We start from the raw sequence: 15,956 nt of genomic DNA on the forward strand, positions 1-15,956 counted from the left end.
GAGGACTTCTTCTTCCAGGTAGTGGTGCCGTGACGGTGACAGCACTTGCTGATGACATCATGGTTATTTGAAGAACGAGGATAGTTTATCCCGTAGCCTACGAACTTTTTGCTGCGTATGGCACGATTTCATGTGCTGCGTTAATTTTTTTCAAAATGTCGATATTTATTCATTGGTTCACCAGACGCCTGCCCAAGTCCCTTTTTTGGTCTTCAAAAAAGTGACTCCATTCGCATTCTGGGGCTTGATTATACTTGCTATGGCATGTCAGCCTCCTTGTGGGTTTCAGTAGTCGAAGATGTAAAAATATATCTATCTATCTATCTATCTATCTATCTATCTATCTATCTATCTATATATATATATATATATATATATATATATATATATATATATATATATATATATATATATATATATATATATATATATATATATATATATATATATATATATATATATATATATCCGCTGCCAAGATGGCGGAAACATGCTCTTTTGTGATAGTACCCACTTAAAGATCAAGTGGCTTTGATATCTTATGTAAATGCTACGTTACTTCTATATTAAAAGATAGTTGTTCCCGACGAAATAACACACAGAAAGGAGCATGGATGACTGAATATTCAAATAACTTTGCCTCCGAATAAAGGCTCACTAAAGAAAACTAGTAACTATGCCGGGATAAGCATAGTGTTTGCGAAGGGTCGGAGTAAAAGCCACTCCTCCACTTTAGTTAGGCCTTTGAATGGATGTACATAAAGACTGTGATCGAATTTTTAATAGTTCACAATTTTGCGGAACGAATACAACGGATTGAATTCAAGGTCGTCCTGATCGGGGGAGGTGAGTGGGAATGCCTGGTGAGAGGGCGCGCGGGTGGCGGCATGGGCTGCCTCGTTCCCTTCGTGCCTCATGTGAGCAGGAGCCCAGACTATACGGCGGGGTGCCGGCATTCCCTGATAGTCCGAACGTTGCAATAAGCGGTAGGCCAAGAATGCACTTGAACGTTCACAATGTTTCGACAGGCCCCTCGGGAGTCGGAGATTATGATTTGCGATCTAGGGTGACAAGCAGCCAATGCAATGGCGACTTCCTCTACATTGATTATGTCTCCGGCTCGAAACGTGAGCCCGTTAACTGTTTGGTTCTCGTGTACGACAGCGGCCGTGTACCAGACCCCAGAGTGTGGGCCTGAGGCGTCCACGTATAACACGGCAGGTTTTGATCCATAATAGCGGGCCAGGGCTTCCGCCTGCGCCCGGCGCCGGCCATTGTGATCTTTTGTCATATTGTTTGGAAAAGGAAGCACGTGGAGGGTGCATTTTCACTCGACTGGGAGTTGAACGCGATCTTCCGTGATGTGAATGTGTTGTATGTGTAGGCGGGATAATAGGCGGCGCCCCGCTACCGTCTGTGAAAGTCGAGTATAGTGATTTGTGAAGTGGGCCTCTCGAAGTTCCCGAAACGCATTCACCACACCAAGGCCTAGAAGGCACTGGTTAGACGTGTTCACGGGGAGGTCGAAGGCTCGTTTTACAATTATACGAAGGATGACTTTAACTACATCCTCGTCTTGCTTCCGCAGGTGGAGGTATGGTGTAGAATACAAGATTCTACTGGTTCCAAATGCATGTGGCAGCCGCAAGGCATCTCTGCACCATAGCCTTCTGCGTTTATTATAGACCCAGCGCACCACGCGGGCCACCTGGTCACCCACCTTCTGGTGTTTGGCCAATGTGGTGTCTGACCGTCTGTTTTGATTATAAAAAGCCACAGTACCCGGACTTCTTTTTGTTCAGGGATTGGATCTGTCTCGAGTGAAAGTTCAATTTTGGTTTTACACTTGGGTGAGGGGCGCATGTGCACGAATTATGATTTGGATGGCGAGGCCGCACTGGCGGGCATAGCGGTCGACTATATATGCTCGCGGCTTGCTGCGGGTTCGCCTCAATATCTCCGAGTGCACCCTGCGTCGCCCGGATGGTGATGTCCTCAGCCTACAACTCATGTTTTATATCGAGAACATCAGCCAGCTGAGCCAGCAGGTGCATCATGGCCAGATTGAATAACAAAGGAGACAGCACCGCACCTTGTGGTGTACCTCTAGTTCCTAAGGGAAAAGGGCCATGTTCCTTGTCCTGTATGCGATTGTAGGATTGTCTCTCGGTTAAAAATTGCCGAATATATTCGATTACTCTCAAGCCACAGCCAGTTTGTGAATGAGAAGAGGGAGACTCAGTGTTGTCTGGGTAACGCAACGGCGCGAAATGCAGCATGTCGCATGTCGTGCCGGTTGCGTCGGGCCACGATGACGGACGCTGGTCGCACCTGGCGTGAGACGACTGAGTGCTCGTATTTTGCTAACGTAGCGTTGCTGCGCCCAGCGTGCGCGCGCGTCAACGCTACGTTGGAGTATATTGGGCCCTTCATGATGCGCTCGCGGCCGTTTTGCTAGATCCACATATACCGAATTTGGTTTTACGTGACGTCAATGGATGACAAAATATATGACTGGTGCAAACTTGGTAATCCTGACACGACAACACACGACTCATAGCGTACTCTTGACCGTTTAGCTAGCTCCACATATACAAAATTTGGAACCACGTGACGTGAATAGATAACGAAGGTAAACGACACATCCAGACATGATAATCATGACATGTTAGTCATGTACCGCATCATTTACCTCCACCTCGTAACGTTGTACTAACTTGAATGACAATCTATGCGAATAATATAAAAGAAAGAAGACAACGAAATGTGGTCACGAGAGGTGAGCTCGCCCTTGGTGTGCAGCCAGCAAGTGGGTATGCGCCACGAGCAATAGTTGAACGCGAACAACAAGAACGTTTGCCTAAAGTTAACCCATTTTTCAGTAATTGAACACTTGTTCTGCACCACTTCAGCGACGACGCCTTTATTCAAAAAAGTGAATGACTCCTCACGAATTGGCTTGCTTGTCACTGCTCTCTGGGACCTCGAACCCATCGCACGGAGGCAAGTAGAAACACGCCCCGAACGTGTCTCTACGCAAGAGCCTTTTTGTCTTGCGGCCAGAGCTTGCAGAGGCCGCCGTTTCTCCATGGCCGGTATGCTTCTCTGCAGGGGCCGGATTTTTGTCACGCAGCTTCTCTGCGCCAGTTTTCGGCTCTGCACCGGTTTTCGGCCTGGGCAAACGTCCTGCTGCTTTGGTGTCAGCAGCAGATGGGTTCGGGAACGGCTCCGGGTGAACTATCTCTTGAGTCTGATGACAAGCTGGCGCGGGTGCACGGTCTTCCTTTGTTGACACCAGAGAATTCTCAGGAATCATGTCAAAGGCCACTTTGTCTTTAGCGCCAGCCTTTTTGCGCCGGCCGGTGGTGTTTCCTTTCGGTGGCGGAGTCTTGAATTCCGGCGGTGTCTGGTCGGCGTTTGACGAACCGGCCCTGAAGTCGGGATGGCCTTCATGCTGCGGTTCCACAGCAAGTTTCTTGCCTCTCAGTGCGTATCGGTGGTTCACCTGGTTTGCGGTGGAAGGCCCTGCGCTGGGACCGGCTGAGGCACCGCCTTCTGAGGCCTTGCTTCCCGTGTTTCGTGTGGCGGTGCTCCCTCCATTCTCTGCCCCGTCGTCTTCGGCCTTTGCTTCCATCACCTTGACCGAATGGGCAAGGCCGTGGGGTAGACCTCGACTGGAGTGAATAACGGTCGCCGCAATTAGGAAGCCGAGCCTGATGCCTCGAGCCGTAGATTGCCGTTCTATCCGTGTGCACCTCGTGACCTAAAAGAGCACGTGTCACGTGAGTGCCACGGCGTTTTTTTTCTTCTTCCAAAAGATCAAACTATATTGGTCATGAAAGATAGAACGAAAAGGAGCGGAAAACCTATTGCCACAGACATCAATTGGCCCACACAGTGCAAGCTAGGCGAGGAGTGGACAAATAAAGAAAACGAAAGGCCGTGAGAGGCAAAAAAAAAAAAAGACTTCCAATTCTTTTGTTTTGGAAGATAGGAATTAGTATGACGGTGAAAGCTGCGCTAAATATTGGTGCGTCTGTTTTGGGACATTGCCACAGGGACGCTTTCTATCCTGACTGCAATTTTATTCAAGGCAGTGAACGTACACCTCCCTGTTATCTAATGAATAACGTTGTAGTAACATTATAAAGCGTCTTGATACATAGATACTGAATCGTTGGTTGAAGTAAACGCTGCCGTCTGGTCAGCTCAAAGTTTCAGAATTTCCATTTTTGCTGTTTTCTCGATCTCTCCTCTGTTTTACCAAGAAGAAAGGAATAAACTACGCTTTTTACATCATTTGTGTAGCAACCCCTACCGAGGAACCGCTCAGGTGTGAACTGGAGTCTTCGGTAGGCGTCAGCAGATGGCGAACGTGGGCGCCAGGGTTTGCTGCAAGCATATAGAGTAATACAGAAGGTTAAGGGGGGACACTTCCTTAGAGTGTTCACAGCGCAGCGAATGACTGTGAGCAAACTTCGCAGTCTCAGAGATGGCAGAGCGTAGAGAAGACTGTCTCGAAGGCCATTTTGTGGTGACAAAAAATATTATACAGCCTTCGAGACCACTTCTACGTGCGTGCTCATCTCTGAGGCCATACTTTAATTTTGTAACGCGTCGTTTGCATGCATTGATGAGCTTCATGTAAGCCGAATCGCTAGAAAGGCCAGCTCACTATGCCAATGTGCATCTATGAACACATTTCCATTAAAACATGAGAATCGTTGGAGGAGCGAACCCTTTATTTTCAAGCGACATTCTTGGTAAGCGCATGCCCACTTTGTTAATGTTTGATAAACGCAGGCACAATGAGAGCTTCAATGCACTGCGAGACGTGAAAATACAGCCGCCATACCATCATTATAAATTACACACAAGAAATAAACATACAGACAACAATATAAGAAGAACCACAGCAGAGCGAAACTGAAATGAACGCACACAACTACACATGCAGTGCACAACACGATGTGGCAGTATGGTTGCCTCAGCACTTGACTCTGGCATAAAGCGAAAAAAGAAAAGAAAAAGTTGGCTACGTTTTCTTCCCCACCTTCGCACTAATTTTCTTCTACACACTTTACTTCGCCTTTTCGCGAAAAACAATCACAATCATTTGCCGCGGCAAAAACAACGCAATTTTAGGTGTTATGCAAGCCGTTAACGAGGAGGAAATGTTTACTCAAAGATTACGTCCTAGATTTAGCTAGAAAATATGTTTTTAGATAGTCCACTTCTCCTTACTGTACTCGTTAGAAATTCAAGCAATTTGCGAACGGCACAGATAACAATACTGAGCATAGCTGCACGTTTCACAAAATCTCACTCATGCAGTGAATTCGAATAGATGTAGCGGCACAAAGAAAACCTAATAACGCGAGCGGTGGCTCAATTTCTTGAGCCAAGAAAGAAGTTTCTTGCAAACGTGCTGCGAAGCATTACAAATAGTTATCTTTCGTGTGAAGCAATCCACAATAAGAGAACGCGAAGTGAAGAGCACAAAAAAAGAACTATCTCTGCACCAAAACGCAAAATGCCGGAAATGTTAGATGAAGGCTTCAATGAGAAATGCGATACGCACCCAAAGTATTGATTGCGTTCATACCTATAGCAGCAGCCAAGCTTAGAGGCAGGCGAAACAGTTTTTACAGGGTACCGTAAAAATGGAAACAGGCATTGTGGTAGTGCGTTTTTTATTTCAAGTAGCCCTCCCAGTGGAGAAGTTGCTTTTCATAATGAAACTGAATGAGTACGATGCCACGTCCAATTTTCCCAGGGAAACAGCATCGTTTTTGGATAGTTTTACCGCCCAGCAGACCATAGCAGTGAAGCATTACTTCAGCTTTCCGACATGCTATCGCAAATATCTGAATGCGTGATAATGGGGGGGGGGGGGGGGGATCTCAATCTGCCTGATATGAAGTGGGATTCCGACTGTGTAACCCCACAGAAACCTCTCAATTGTTCTGCCTTTTCAAAACTCACGCGCGTCTTTGGATTACAGCAATATGTGAACGAACCAACATAGTTAAACGCAGTACTAGGTCTGACGATAGTTATAGCGCGAGAACAAAACGACGACACAGAGACAAGAAGGACACTCTGTGTCGTCGTTTTGTTCTCGCGCTATACTATCGTCATGTCATACCAACTAGCCCAAGCTGCCACACTTCGCAGTACTAGGTCTTTTACTAAGCAGTGATGAAAACTTTATTCTTCACCAAATGTACGCCCAGGACACCGTGGTCCAGGAATTAGTGATCATAGTTCTGTTATTGTAGAATGAAACGTTTCTATGATACCTGCGTGTAAACAATCTCCTTGTAGTGTTTTCATGTACGACAAAGGAGACTTTGATGCCATCACTGAAGTGCTGGTCTTGTATTTTACCATTTTTTCGTGCATATTGGAGTTATGTGACATGAATGAATTGGGGAAAATTTTCCGTGACAAGATTACAGAGCTGGTGAATATGCACGTACCTCAGAAGGTACGTGCATATTCTTCTTCTTCTTCTTCTTCTTCTTCTTCTTCTTCTTCTTCTTCTTCTTCTTCTTCTTCTTCTTCTTCTTCTTCTTCTTCTTCTTCTTCTTCTTCTTCTTCTTCTTCTTCTTCTTCTTCTTCTTCTTCTTCTTCTTCTTCTTCTTCTTCTTCTTCTTCTTCTTCTTCTTCTTCTTCTTCTTGCAATAGTAAATTTAACTCTCTATTCTTTTATCTGACTGATAAATTCCTCTGTGGCGTAGTAAACATCCCCGTGACTGTAGCCCAGAGTAGAGGCACCGAATGATAGAACAACTGGTTCAGATATATCCAGACTCAAGTTTCGAAGAGGTGGTGCTATTAATCTTCTTCTCAATGACGTATACCGGCGACAGGATAGAAAGGAATGACTGATTGTTTCCTCCTCCTCACAGAAGATACAAAGAGGAGACAACGCTTGACCAGCAGTCGCTATGCTATCCTTCGTCATTCTTCGGAGAAGCGTGATATCCGCTACACTATTGGTAGGAATATTGGGCATTTCTTTTATGCAGTGGCATACGACGATGAAGAATTATGCGTGAAGTGTGTATGCGCCATAGTTAATAGGCGATGAAGAACAAGTTTTTTAATAGATGGGAGAGGATGGCCCACTCAACACGCTATGCGTGACGCTTCCTTGTTTCTATGACGTTCTAACACGCTTTACTACTCATATTAACGCGGTTTTTTTCCCGACATGAAGCCGGTTTGAGGCTATAGTTCTGTGGCTCAGTGGTAGGATACTGGGGTGGCACGTATACATATAGCATACCCGGGTTCGAATCCCGTTGTGCCATTGGTGCGTTGTGCCATTGGTGCGTTGTGCCATTGGTGCGTTGTGCCATTGGTGCGTTGTGCCGACATGAAGCCGGTCTGAGGCTATAGTTCTGTGGCTCAGTGGTAGGATACTGGGGTGGCACGTATACATATAGCATACCCGGGTTTGAATCCCGTTGTGCCATTGATGTTTTTTTTATTTACCAAGTTTTTTTTCCTTTTCTTTCAATACTGGTTACGAATAGCGGCAGCGGCGGACAACTAGACTGCCGCGCGTGACCCATGTTCCGATCACATAGCAAATTTCGCTGTAAAACTTCCGATAGTTCAAGCAGTGGATCTCAGAATCTGAATTTCAATCAGATACGGCTCACAATTGTGTGAATCGCAGTGGGTCGGTGGATGTTCGCCCTTCAGTGACAGCTCGTGGTCCCGTTCACGCAAAAAGGGTTTTCAAATCCAATGGGATCGGTTTACCTTGGGTGGTTTCCCTCAACGCTGCCACCGAGTCGCTCCTCCAGAATTGCAAATGTGAACTGGGGTTGAGCGCAGAACGGCGAGAGCTGAGGTCGCACCGTACATGCACTGGCTTTCACACAACCTCAAGAAAGGTTGCAAGCAGGCACGGCGTGCCAATTGTTGCTTTTTTTATTTCCTCTTCCCGGAAGCTATCTCAGCGTTGCCCACGTATACGAAACAATGGGAACAAAAAAAGGCGGCTGCGGCAACAAGTACGTAAAGTCATACACAAAACGTGCCAACGGTGTTGTCGACGAATTCCCGATATTCTGCGGCAAGACGTCAGCCGGCCAGACGAGAAGGTGTGCGCGTGGTCACACTGAGCTGTCAAAAGTGAAGGCATATTTGCCGGCCCATTGCAATTCACACAAGTGTGAGCTGAATAACATTCAGATTATGAGCAGGGGCGCCATTGTTCGAGAGCCACTGGAAGCTTTTCAGATAAAATCACGAGGTTTATTATAGGCATTACTGAGACTTCTTTCTTTCCTAAGAGCAGGTTCTTGGATCGCAGGTTTTGATGAAGATGTTATCCGATCGATGTGGGCCTTTTTTGCGCACAACTGCATTGGATTAAACTAAGCGTTATCTGTTCGCTGTGTGCCTTCTTTACGCGCATGCATTTGCATATAGCGCTGCAGTAATTTTGGAACAAACAGTGGAAAGTTTGCTCTCCCCTTAAATCCTTCCCTCGGTATTTCTTTGAGCGAAACATCTGTGGCTTCTAATTGCCCATATCTACTGCTGCCCCGTACCAGGCGTGTTAAGTTTGCTTACAGCCCACGCTCACCTGCGCAACCTGTCAACACTCGCTGCTTCAAGCGACCGCAAGATGCGTGCCCTCTCCTGAACCCCACTACGCAGTATATTCTAGTACACTGTAACCACGTAAACGCTATCCCGCTTAACTATAAGACGCTGTTCGGAACGAACGTTTGCTACACGGTAACGCTATTCCCTTAACTCCCGTTATTACGCAAACGGTAAACTCTGTCTAATTTCACCTAAATAACGAGACGCGTATTTCGAAGTCCTATATAGCCTTCTTCAGCGATACAGCTATGTTACAGCGTGAAGCTATTTGTTTTAAATGAATTACTTGCCGCCATTGCCTGATCAAGATTCCCTTTAAATCAGAGTTTTGAATTGTAGAGTTTACTTCGAAATTGCGAAACGTGACATTGAACACGAGTATTCAACGTTTGGCATCTTTAGATTTTTCCTGTTCTCTGGAAAAATCGACTTAACGTAGACTCACTCGTCTTTTAGCAATGCTGGCGAGTGTTTTCTATAGGAATTCAATTCCGGAAGGAGCTAACCTATACTTGCGAATAGCGAGAAGTGAAATACACGCAGTGTCGTGTATGCAGCTGTCCTTACATATAATTCACGATCAGTACAACCAATTAAGGTGTTTTTAAATCTCAAGCCAAGGTCTGCAGACACTTCGCTTTCGGCAAGGTATGAAGTAATAACTTCGCAAAAGGTTCCCAAGTTCTGCAACCATTACTAAACTTTGAAATGTGAAATACGCAGTAAAAAAAACATCTTATGCTTTACAGCATTCAAAAAGTAAACATGAATAGGCCATTCTTTTTCATGTCTGATATGTGGTTCTCGTCCGGTTTCTAGAAAGATGTTGACACTGATCTCCGCAATCGCTACATTTCTGATATAAAAACTATTGACCGACGGCGATATTTTGACACATAGTTATCACATAACCACTAATAAAAGGTTTGTTCGGTATCAGTCCTGTCTCTGTAGCTTACCCGAACAAAGCGATATTAATCGAATCAGGGGAGAAAATGACGTGAATACAATTTATGAATGTTTCTACAGCTTGTCTCTGGTGCACAAGCGGGCCACCAGCGAAGTGTCCGTGGCCGCGTGCTTAAGATACCTGCTCCAGACGATCCCAAAAACTGTGGCACTTTATGGCCGGAATTTTGTGTGACGGCAACGAAACTGTTCCACTTTCCCAGTTATCAGTTTCTAAATTGCCCTACACCTTGATCGTTCCTGGCTTCTAATTGTTGTTTATCTCCTGATAACAAGCACCCAAAGCCATATTGCGCATCAGAGAAACCTTGCGCCATCTAGTTAGGATCGGACGCGTTATTCGAAGGTCACAGGTTCGTTCCCTGCCAGCAGCAACTTGTTTCTTGCATCTTTATTCACATTTACATTACAGTTACTTCTAACAACATTCATCGTACTCTTCTTCATATGATTGTGCGTTTTCTTTAATATACTGTCTGGAAAAATGAGCTCAAATTTCAACCTCTATTAATCACAGGGAGCGAAAAGAAGTAGGTTGTGTCTAAAAGGGCACTAGTGGACCGGTTGTGCAGGTAACATAGCTCGCGGGCGGCTTCTTTAAATTCGAAGTGAAAAAACAGCGCAAAAACACCAAAGAAGAGTGCGATGAAACGAGAAAGATCACTGTCTGTTTTTTTTTTCTTGGTGTTTGGACACTGTGTTTTACTATCAATGTGTGCCAACAACGTCAACTACACAGATTCCTTCACCATTGCTCTAAATATTGCCTGCAGGAAAATATTTCTTCTAGCTTCAATTTATGTTGGCCAAGATGTGGCGACAATTAGGCGGCGAGGACAACCTATTTAGGCCTGAATAAAAGGCTTACAAAACGTGCATACTTATTACGGGCACTTCACAGAGCTACCAAGAAAATCAACTCTATTGGTGATCAAACAGTTATTGTATTGGCACCTCAACAAGAACTCCTCTCTTTGCTTGCTTATTCCTTTGGCTCATCCCCCCCCCGGAGGATGGCCATGAAACAGCTGGTTAATATAAAAGGAAATTGTTAATTTTGAAAAGGAGTAAGGAAGGAATCGATCACCACACTCCTAGATTGTTAGAACATGTTGACAAGTTTTAAAGTGACATAAACATTTCTCATTCGTCTGTCGCCTATCATCGATTTTCACTGTACGTGGGATCTGTCATTTTTTTTTCATGTTGAAGTGCGTTTCCTACAGCGTCACGCGTTGGCATTTGTACTCTTACATTTACAATTGTCAATAAACAATTGAAGCGGACTGGATTGGTACGTTTTGCCAGTGAGGCGTCTCGGTCACCTGTCAACGCAGAATACGTATTTCCTGCTTATGTTGGACTGCCTTAAGCTCGAATACCGTCAGAATAAAGCTACAAAACACCAACAAGAGCAACAAACAAAACATAACCAATGGGAGGGGGGGGGGGAACGTGCGCCCACTGGTGACTAAGTGGAAAAAATGAAGAGAGCGTCACGTGAGAATTCTAAAGCTGAGCCATAAGAAACAGGAGCATGCTGTGGATTCCGACGAAGAGCATAGAACAAAATATAGCATTTCATGACGACATAGAGCCAACGGAGCGAAATGTAAATCAGAAGAAAATACAAAGGGGGAGCTTCTATTTTGGCGGTTCTATCACTGGCCTAAGCCACCTGCCTGACATGATCGAGGGCTGCGTGCTGCACCGTTCGGGGACCTAGCTGACCATTCATGCCTTCCACTGCTCCATAATTGGTGTATGAAGAAGTAGGAGGTACAACTCCTCCGTTCAAACTCGAGCGTACCATGCTGAATTCGCTGGTTCTCGCCTGGAGCAGAAGGAGGTTCCCGTTTCAGAAGAAGTAGGCTTGTGGTTGCAGTTTCTTTTTCCTTATTTTTTTTAAAATGCGCATGCATTTCTTAGTCGGGGCATGTCAGGCGTCTGTCGGTTTCCGCACGCCGGCAGGTGTTATTTCTCCGCTATCACTCTCTCTCCCATAGCAACAGCCGCGGGCGCTTGTCCTCACCCCTAGCAACCAGAGCAGGTGGTGCAGGCGGAGTATTGATGAGTGAGTGGAGAGGTGGAGTGCGCTCTGCGAGTGGTTCTTAAGATAGAGAAAGGAAGAGAAAAGTGAGCCCCGTTATTGTCTGCTTCAGTGAGCGACACCGCCACAGGGCTCACAAGGGATGGGGGTGAGGAGGGATAAAAAGAGTAGAAGTAAAGGTATAGAAAAGAGGAAGAAGAAGCAACAACAAACTGAGGGGATAGGAGAGACAGGAAAGATGGAAGCACGGTCACTGGAGTCCGAGGACGGGGTACACTTGCGAGAGATGTTGCCGGCGTCTGTAGATGGCGTAGAACAGGTCCAGTAGGTCAGAGCTGCGCTGTCACCGAAGGCCGTCGGCGACAGGAGGTGACGTAGGGCCAGCCCAGTCGGCCAGAGCTACGATGACGCTGAAGGTCGCGAGCGCGCGGAGCGCGCGGGCGCACAACCGGTCGGCACGAAATCCAGGGAGCGTCTCCGGAGTGCGCTCTGTCGTGTGAGGGCGTTCGCATTGCGAGAGTTCTACCCTAGGAAGTTCGGCGGAGCTCCTGCGTGTGTGGAGAGAGTGTAGGAGAGAGTGTGCGTAGTGCTTCACCACCCCTCTCGCTGTTTCTCCTCCCTGCGCCACATCAACACCTTCCCGTCCGCTCGCTCGCACGTATATATAAATGGAGTGAAACGCGCGCCTCACTCTCGACCACTCGCTGGCTGATGAGTGTGTAAATAGTTTTAATACAGCTTACGCATGGCACGTGGCGGCGTTGCGTACGTAAGGACGCCCCGTTTCGCGCATTGCGCATGCACAGACCACAACGCACACGTATCACGTCACGCACATGGCAACTACGTAGTAGCCGCGTACGTGACGTGCGTACGTATGAGGTACGCACGTCACGTACACTAGGACTGGCTCAGATTGGCCTTCAACAACACGTAATTCTATATTGATCTACCAAATGGCGCAACACGCTTCACGTTTGTTACGTACGCGGGTACTAAAGCCCATTTGTGGCTAACGATGGCCCGTAACGCAAGGCGCTTGCGTGATGCGTACGTAGCACCGTTCCCCACTAAAAAAACTATCTAATAAATGGTTACTCAACAAATTCTCGTCTCGTCATTATTTTTGGCACTAAATTTACTACGCCCTGCCCTCTCGTGGCCAGAAATCCTCTCGATCCCTCTCGGGGAGGTGGGGGCAATTTTTTCTCTTCTATGTCGGCACTGGAGCGGCCATGTTAGACGGCATGTTCAGCGTAGACAGTAGCTTTGTGGATGGACGCTTCTATCGGTAATGACTATTTGCCGTATTTCGTAAAGCGGCTGTGGAAGCGAACTGTAACAGTGTACCGCAACTACAGAACAGTAATGATACAGAAGGCAGAGTTGGGCTAGTAGGTTCTCGTTTGTATAGAAGCGGCGCAAACGTTTAAGCAGACAAAAAAACTTTACAACACAAGGTGAGCTATTCGCAAGCGCCGTAGACTGTCACGCCATCCCGCGGCCACCAGCGTACTTTTTTCAAAGAGTATCAAGTGGCGGCGGGACAGCTGCGCTCCAAGGGTGCGTTTGCTTTTTTTTTCTTCTTCGAGTCGTCATTATCTCCCCCCCCCCCTCGAATTGCCGAAGTTGGCATGAAATGACCAAATTTAAAGACTTCAAAAGCAATCTTACTTGCTGCGTGTCGCATTGTACAAAGAGAGCGTCGACAAGATTCAGCCTCCACGTCTTGTCAAGAGATGCAGCGAGAAAAAAAAAGAATGGATTGTGAAGTTGACATTTGGCAAGACACTCACGTCGCCGATGAAAGAGTGCAGCGCGCATTTTGTCAACATCGGCTAATTCTGGAGCAATAGGTAGTACAATGAGAATATCTGATTTGTGTGCATGCTTTGTGGGGTGTCGAAATGGCGAGTGAGCGCCACGCCATGCTCTTGGAGTGAAAGGACACAGTAGAAACGGTCGGAACAAACCAAACGACACACACTGATTTAACTGCTCTAGAACAATATTGTCATCCAAATTATTAAACATCAATTATAATTAACCCACTCGGACGTCCTTACACTATATTACCATACACTTCAAAACAGGACAAACACAATAACACCCCCAAGGCGGCATCGCCAAAGCTTGACTTACCACGAGGGCCCCGGACGCGAAAGCCGTGGTGCCACGCACCGGGGACCCACGCTAGAGAGAACCGTTTGCGGCAACCGCCACGCGCAAAAAAGACTCGCTCAACTCTCTCGCCTGCCACCAAGGCTTGCCTTCCACCAGGGTTCACCGCCGGCGTTACCCCTACCAACCATGATGATGATAGTGGTGATCACCGCTCGCGAACACAACGCCACCCACCACCCGGTAGTTGTAACACGAAATGTGGCTTTTAAGGCGAGATGTGTGCGCCACGCAGCGCAAACAACCTTACAGGGGGTGTCAGCAACCCCACTACCCCCAACCTTATTTCAAACCATATTCCGAAAAACAAAGAAATCAGCTACACAAGCTCTAACACAAGATGAACACCCATTACCATGTTAAATATTGTGTGAACGACGAAGACAGTCGCTATCATCTTTAGGGGATTAGACCGGTGTCCAGAATAAAGAAGAGGTCGACGGGTGGGATTCACCATGGACACGGTGGCTCGTCCTCTCCTCAACATTTTGGTGATTCGTTTTAGTGATCAACATTTTGGCGATCAAAATGTTATGGAAAGGACGAACCGCTGTACCCATGGTGAAACCGACCAGTCAACCTCTTCTTTAATCCGAACACCGGTCTAATCCCCTAATGATGATAGTGACTATCTCCGTCATTCACACAATATTTAACAGCAGAGAACACCCCACACTTTACCACGTGACATGGGCCTGCCAACACACACAGGTAGTGCCGAGAAACTGTACACCAACACCGGAGCAGTGGGAGGCTGCGCTGTCCTGCTCTAAGCCTGAAGAACAGCTCAAGCTGATCGACAGAGCTTGCAAGATGGCAAAGGCCACAGGGGCCCTGGACTGAGGGCTCCACCTTCACCGGAAAAAAACTATTTTTAATAAAGTTTTGCATTCCATTAACATCCTCCATGCCCCCGAATTAATGATTGTTCATGAAGAACACTAACACACACCAACTTCGAAGAACATGCTGTTCAAGAGTACTTGTATGTCCAGGTCAGTCCATGTGGGAAAATCTGTGATATCCAACCGTGTCTGCTTTTCCAGTGGTGCTTTCGGCGCTTGTTCCACACTCGTGCTTCTGAACACGTTGACCTTGATGAGCCTGCATAGTCGTTAAGCAAGTTTCCTTGGCATGAAAACTCACAGATAAGACTCTTCCAGAAAGATCTCGTGTAGCTATACTTGAATAACCTTTTCCTTTGCTTTCTGGTCGTTGCTGCATTTACCTTGTAACCCATCTGCTTCCGCCTTCATCCGGTCTCTCTCATACGCCGCTGTTGCGCGAGTCGGCATTTAAGAACTTTGCGGAAATAAGATGTGCCTTGCACACTCTCTTAAATATTAACTTCTGTAGCTTTCTCGAAAAACCTAAGCTTTCAGCAGCGCAAGGGGCTAGCTTTTGTGTCGTCGTGGCCTTTCGTTTCTTTTTTCTGTTTCTTGTCACTTTGAGAATTGACCTTGATTTCTCTCCATCGGGCACTTGTACGCAGGGTGATGGGGACTTTACAACGTCTAAATCTGCCAGCCTTGGCTTGGACGTATCCTCAACATCTAGTGGGGGGCCCTTTGGGTCTACAAAGTCTTCCTCCTTTTTAATCATGGGAATGCCTTCCACCTCGAACACCGGAGATGTAGATGTCTTGACAACAGCTTCATAGGTATGGCACGCTGACGACAGCTCTGCAGGCATTGGCTGGGTCCTTGTAAGTAGCGGTTGTTCTGCGCAGGCCCCTTCGATGGTCGTTACTTCAGTGAAGGTTCTGATCGATTGGCTTCCACCATGCTCAATAATACGTCCTGAGGCTGACTCGACTGGCATCTGTGCTACAAGATTTCTGTCTAATAGGCCTTGGCTGGATGGTGGTGACGCAGACGCAGAGAGTGCCTTTCTTTCCGCTTCTATTTTGATATGTAGTCTTGTTGTCTCCAAACGAGCCTGCCGTACCTTTATTGCGACGGCGATTTTATATTTGGTTCTGACTTTCGCTAGAATGATCTGACGCTCATAAAATACCACCTCCTCCATCTCGGCTTCCAAATCATTGATGTCAACTGCATCCTCTATTTTCTGGTCGATTCTTCTGAGTTCATCATATTGCTAAATCAAGACTCGGTGAATACGT

General features: G+C 46.6%; 1 protein-coding gene across 1 annotated transcript; it reads right to left on the reverse strand.

Annotated features, from left to right (window-relative positions):
- Positions 1 to 2,893: 2,893 nt before the first annotated feature.
- On the reverse strand, positions 2,894 to 13,365 carry LOC119180976 (uncharacterized). The gene is made up of 3 exons (XM_075874794.1): positions 13,325 to 13,365; positions 4,319 to 4,392; positions 2,894 to 3,763 (listed from the first exon to the last, which is right to left on the reverse strand). The coding sequence occupies exons 1-3, from the start codon at positions 13,338 to 13,340 to the stop codon at positions 2,948 to 2,950; spliced, it is 906 nt and encodes a 301-aa protein (XP_075730909.1). The 5' UTR covers positions 13,341 to 13,365; the 3' UTR covers positions 2,894 to 2,947.
- Positions 13,366 to 15,956: the final 2,591 nt, after the last annotated feature.

The sequence above is a fragment of the Rhipicephalus microplus genome, chromosome 10 (assembly GCF_043290135.1).
Source record: "Rhipicephalus microplus isolate Deutch F79 chromosome 10, USDA_Rmic, whole genome shotgun sequence".
Lineage (NCBI taxonomy): Eukaryota > Metazoa > Arthropoda > Arachnida > Ixodida > Ixodidae > Rhipicephalus > Rhipicephalus microplus.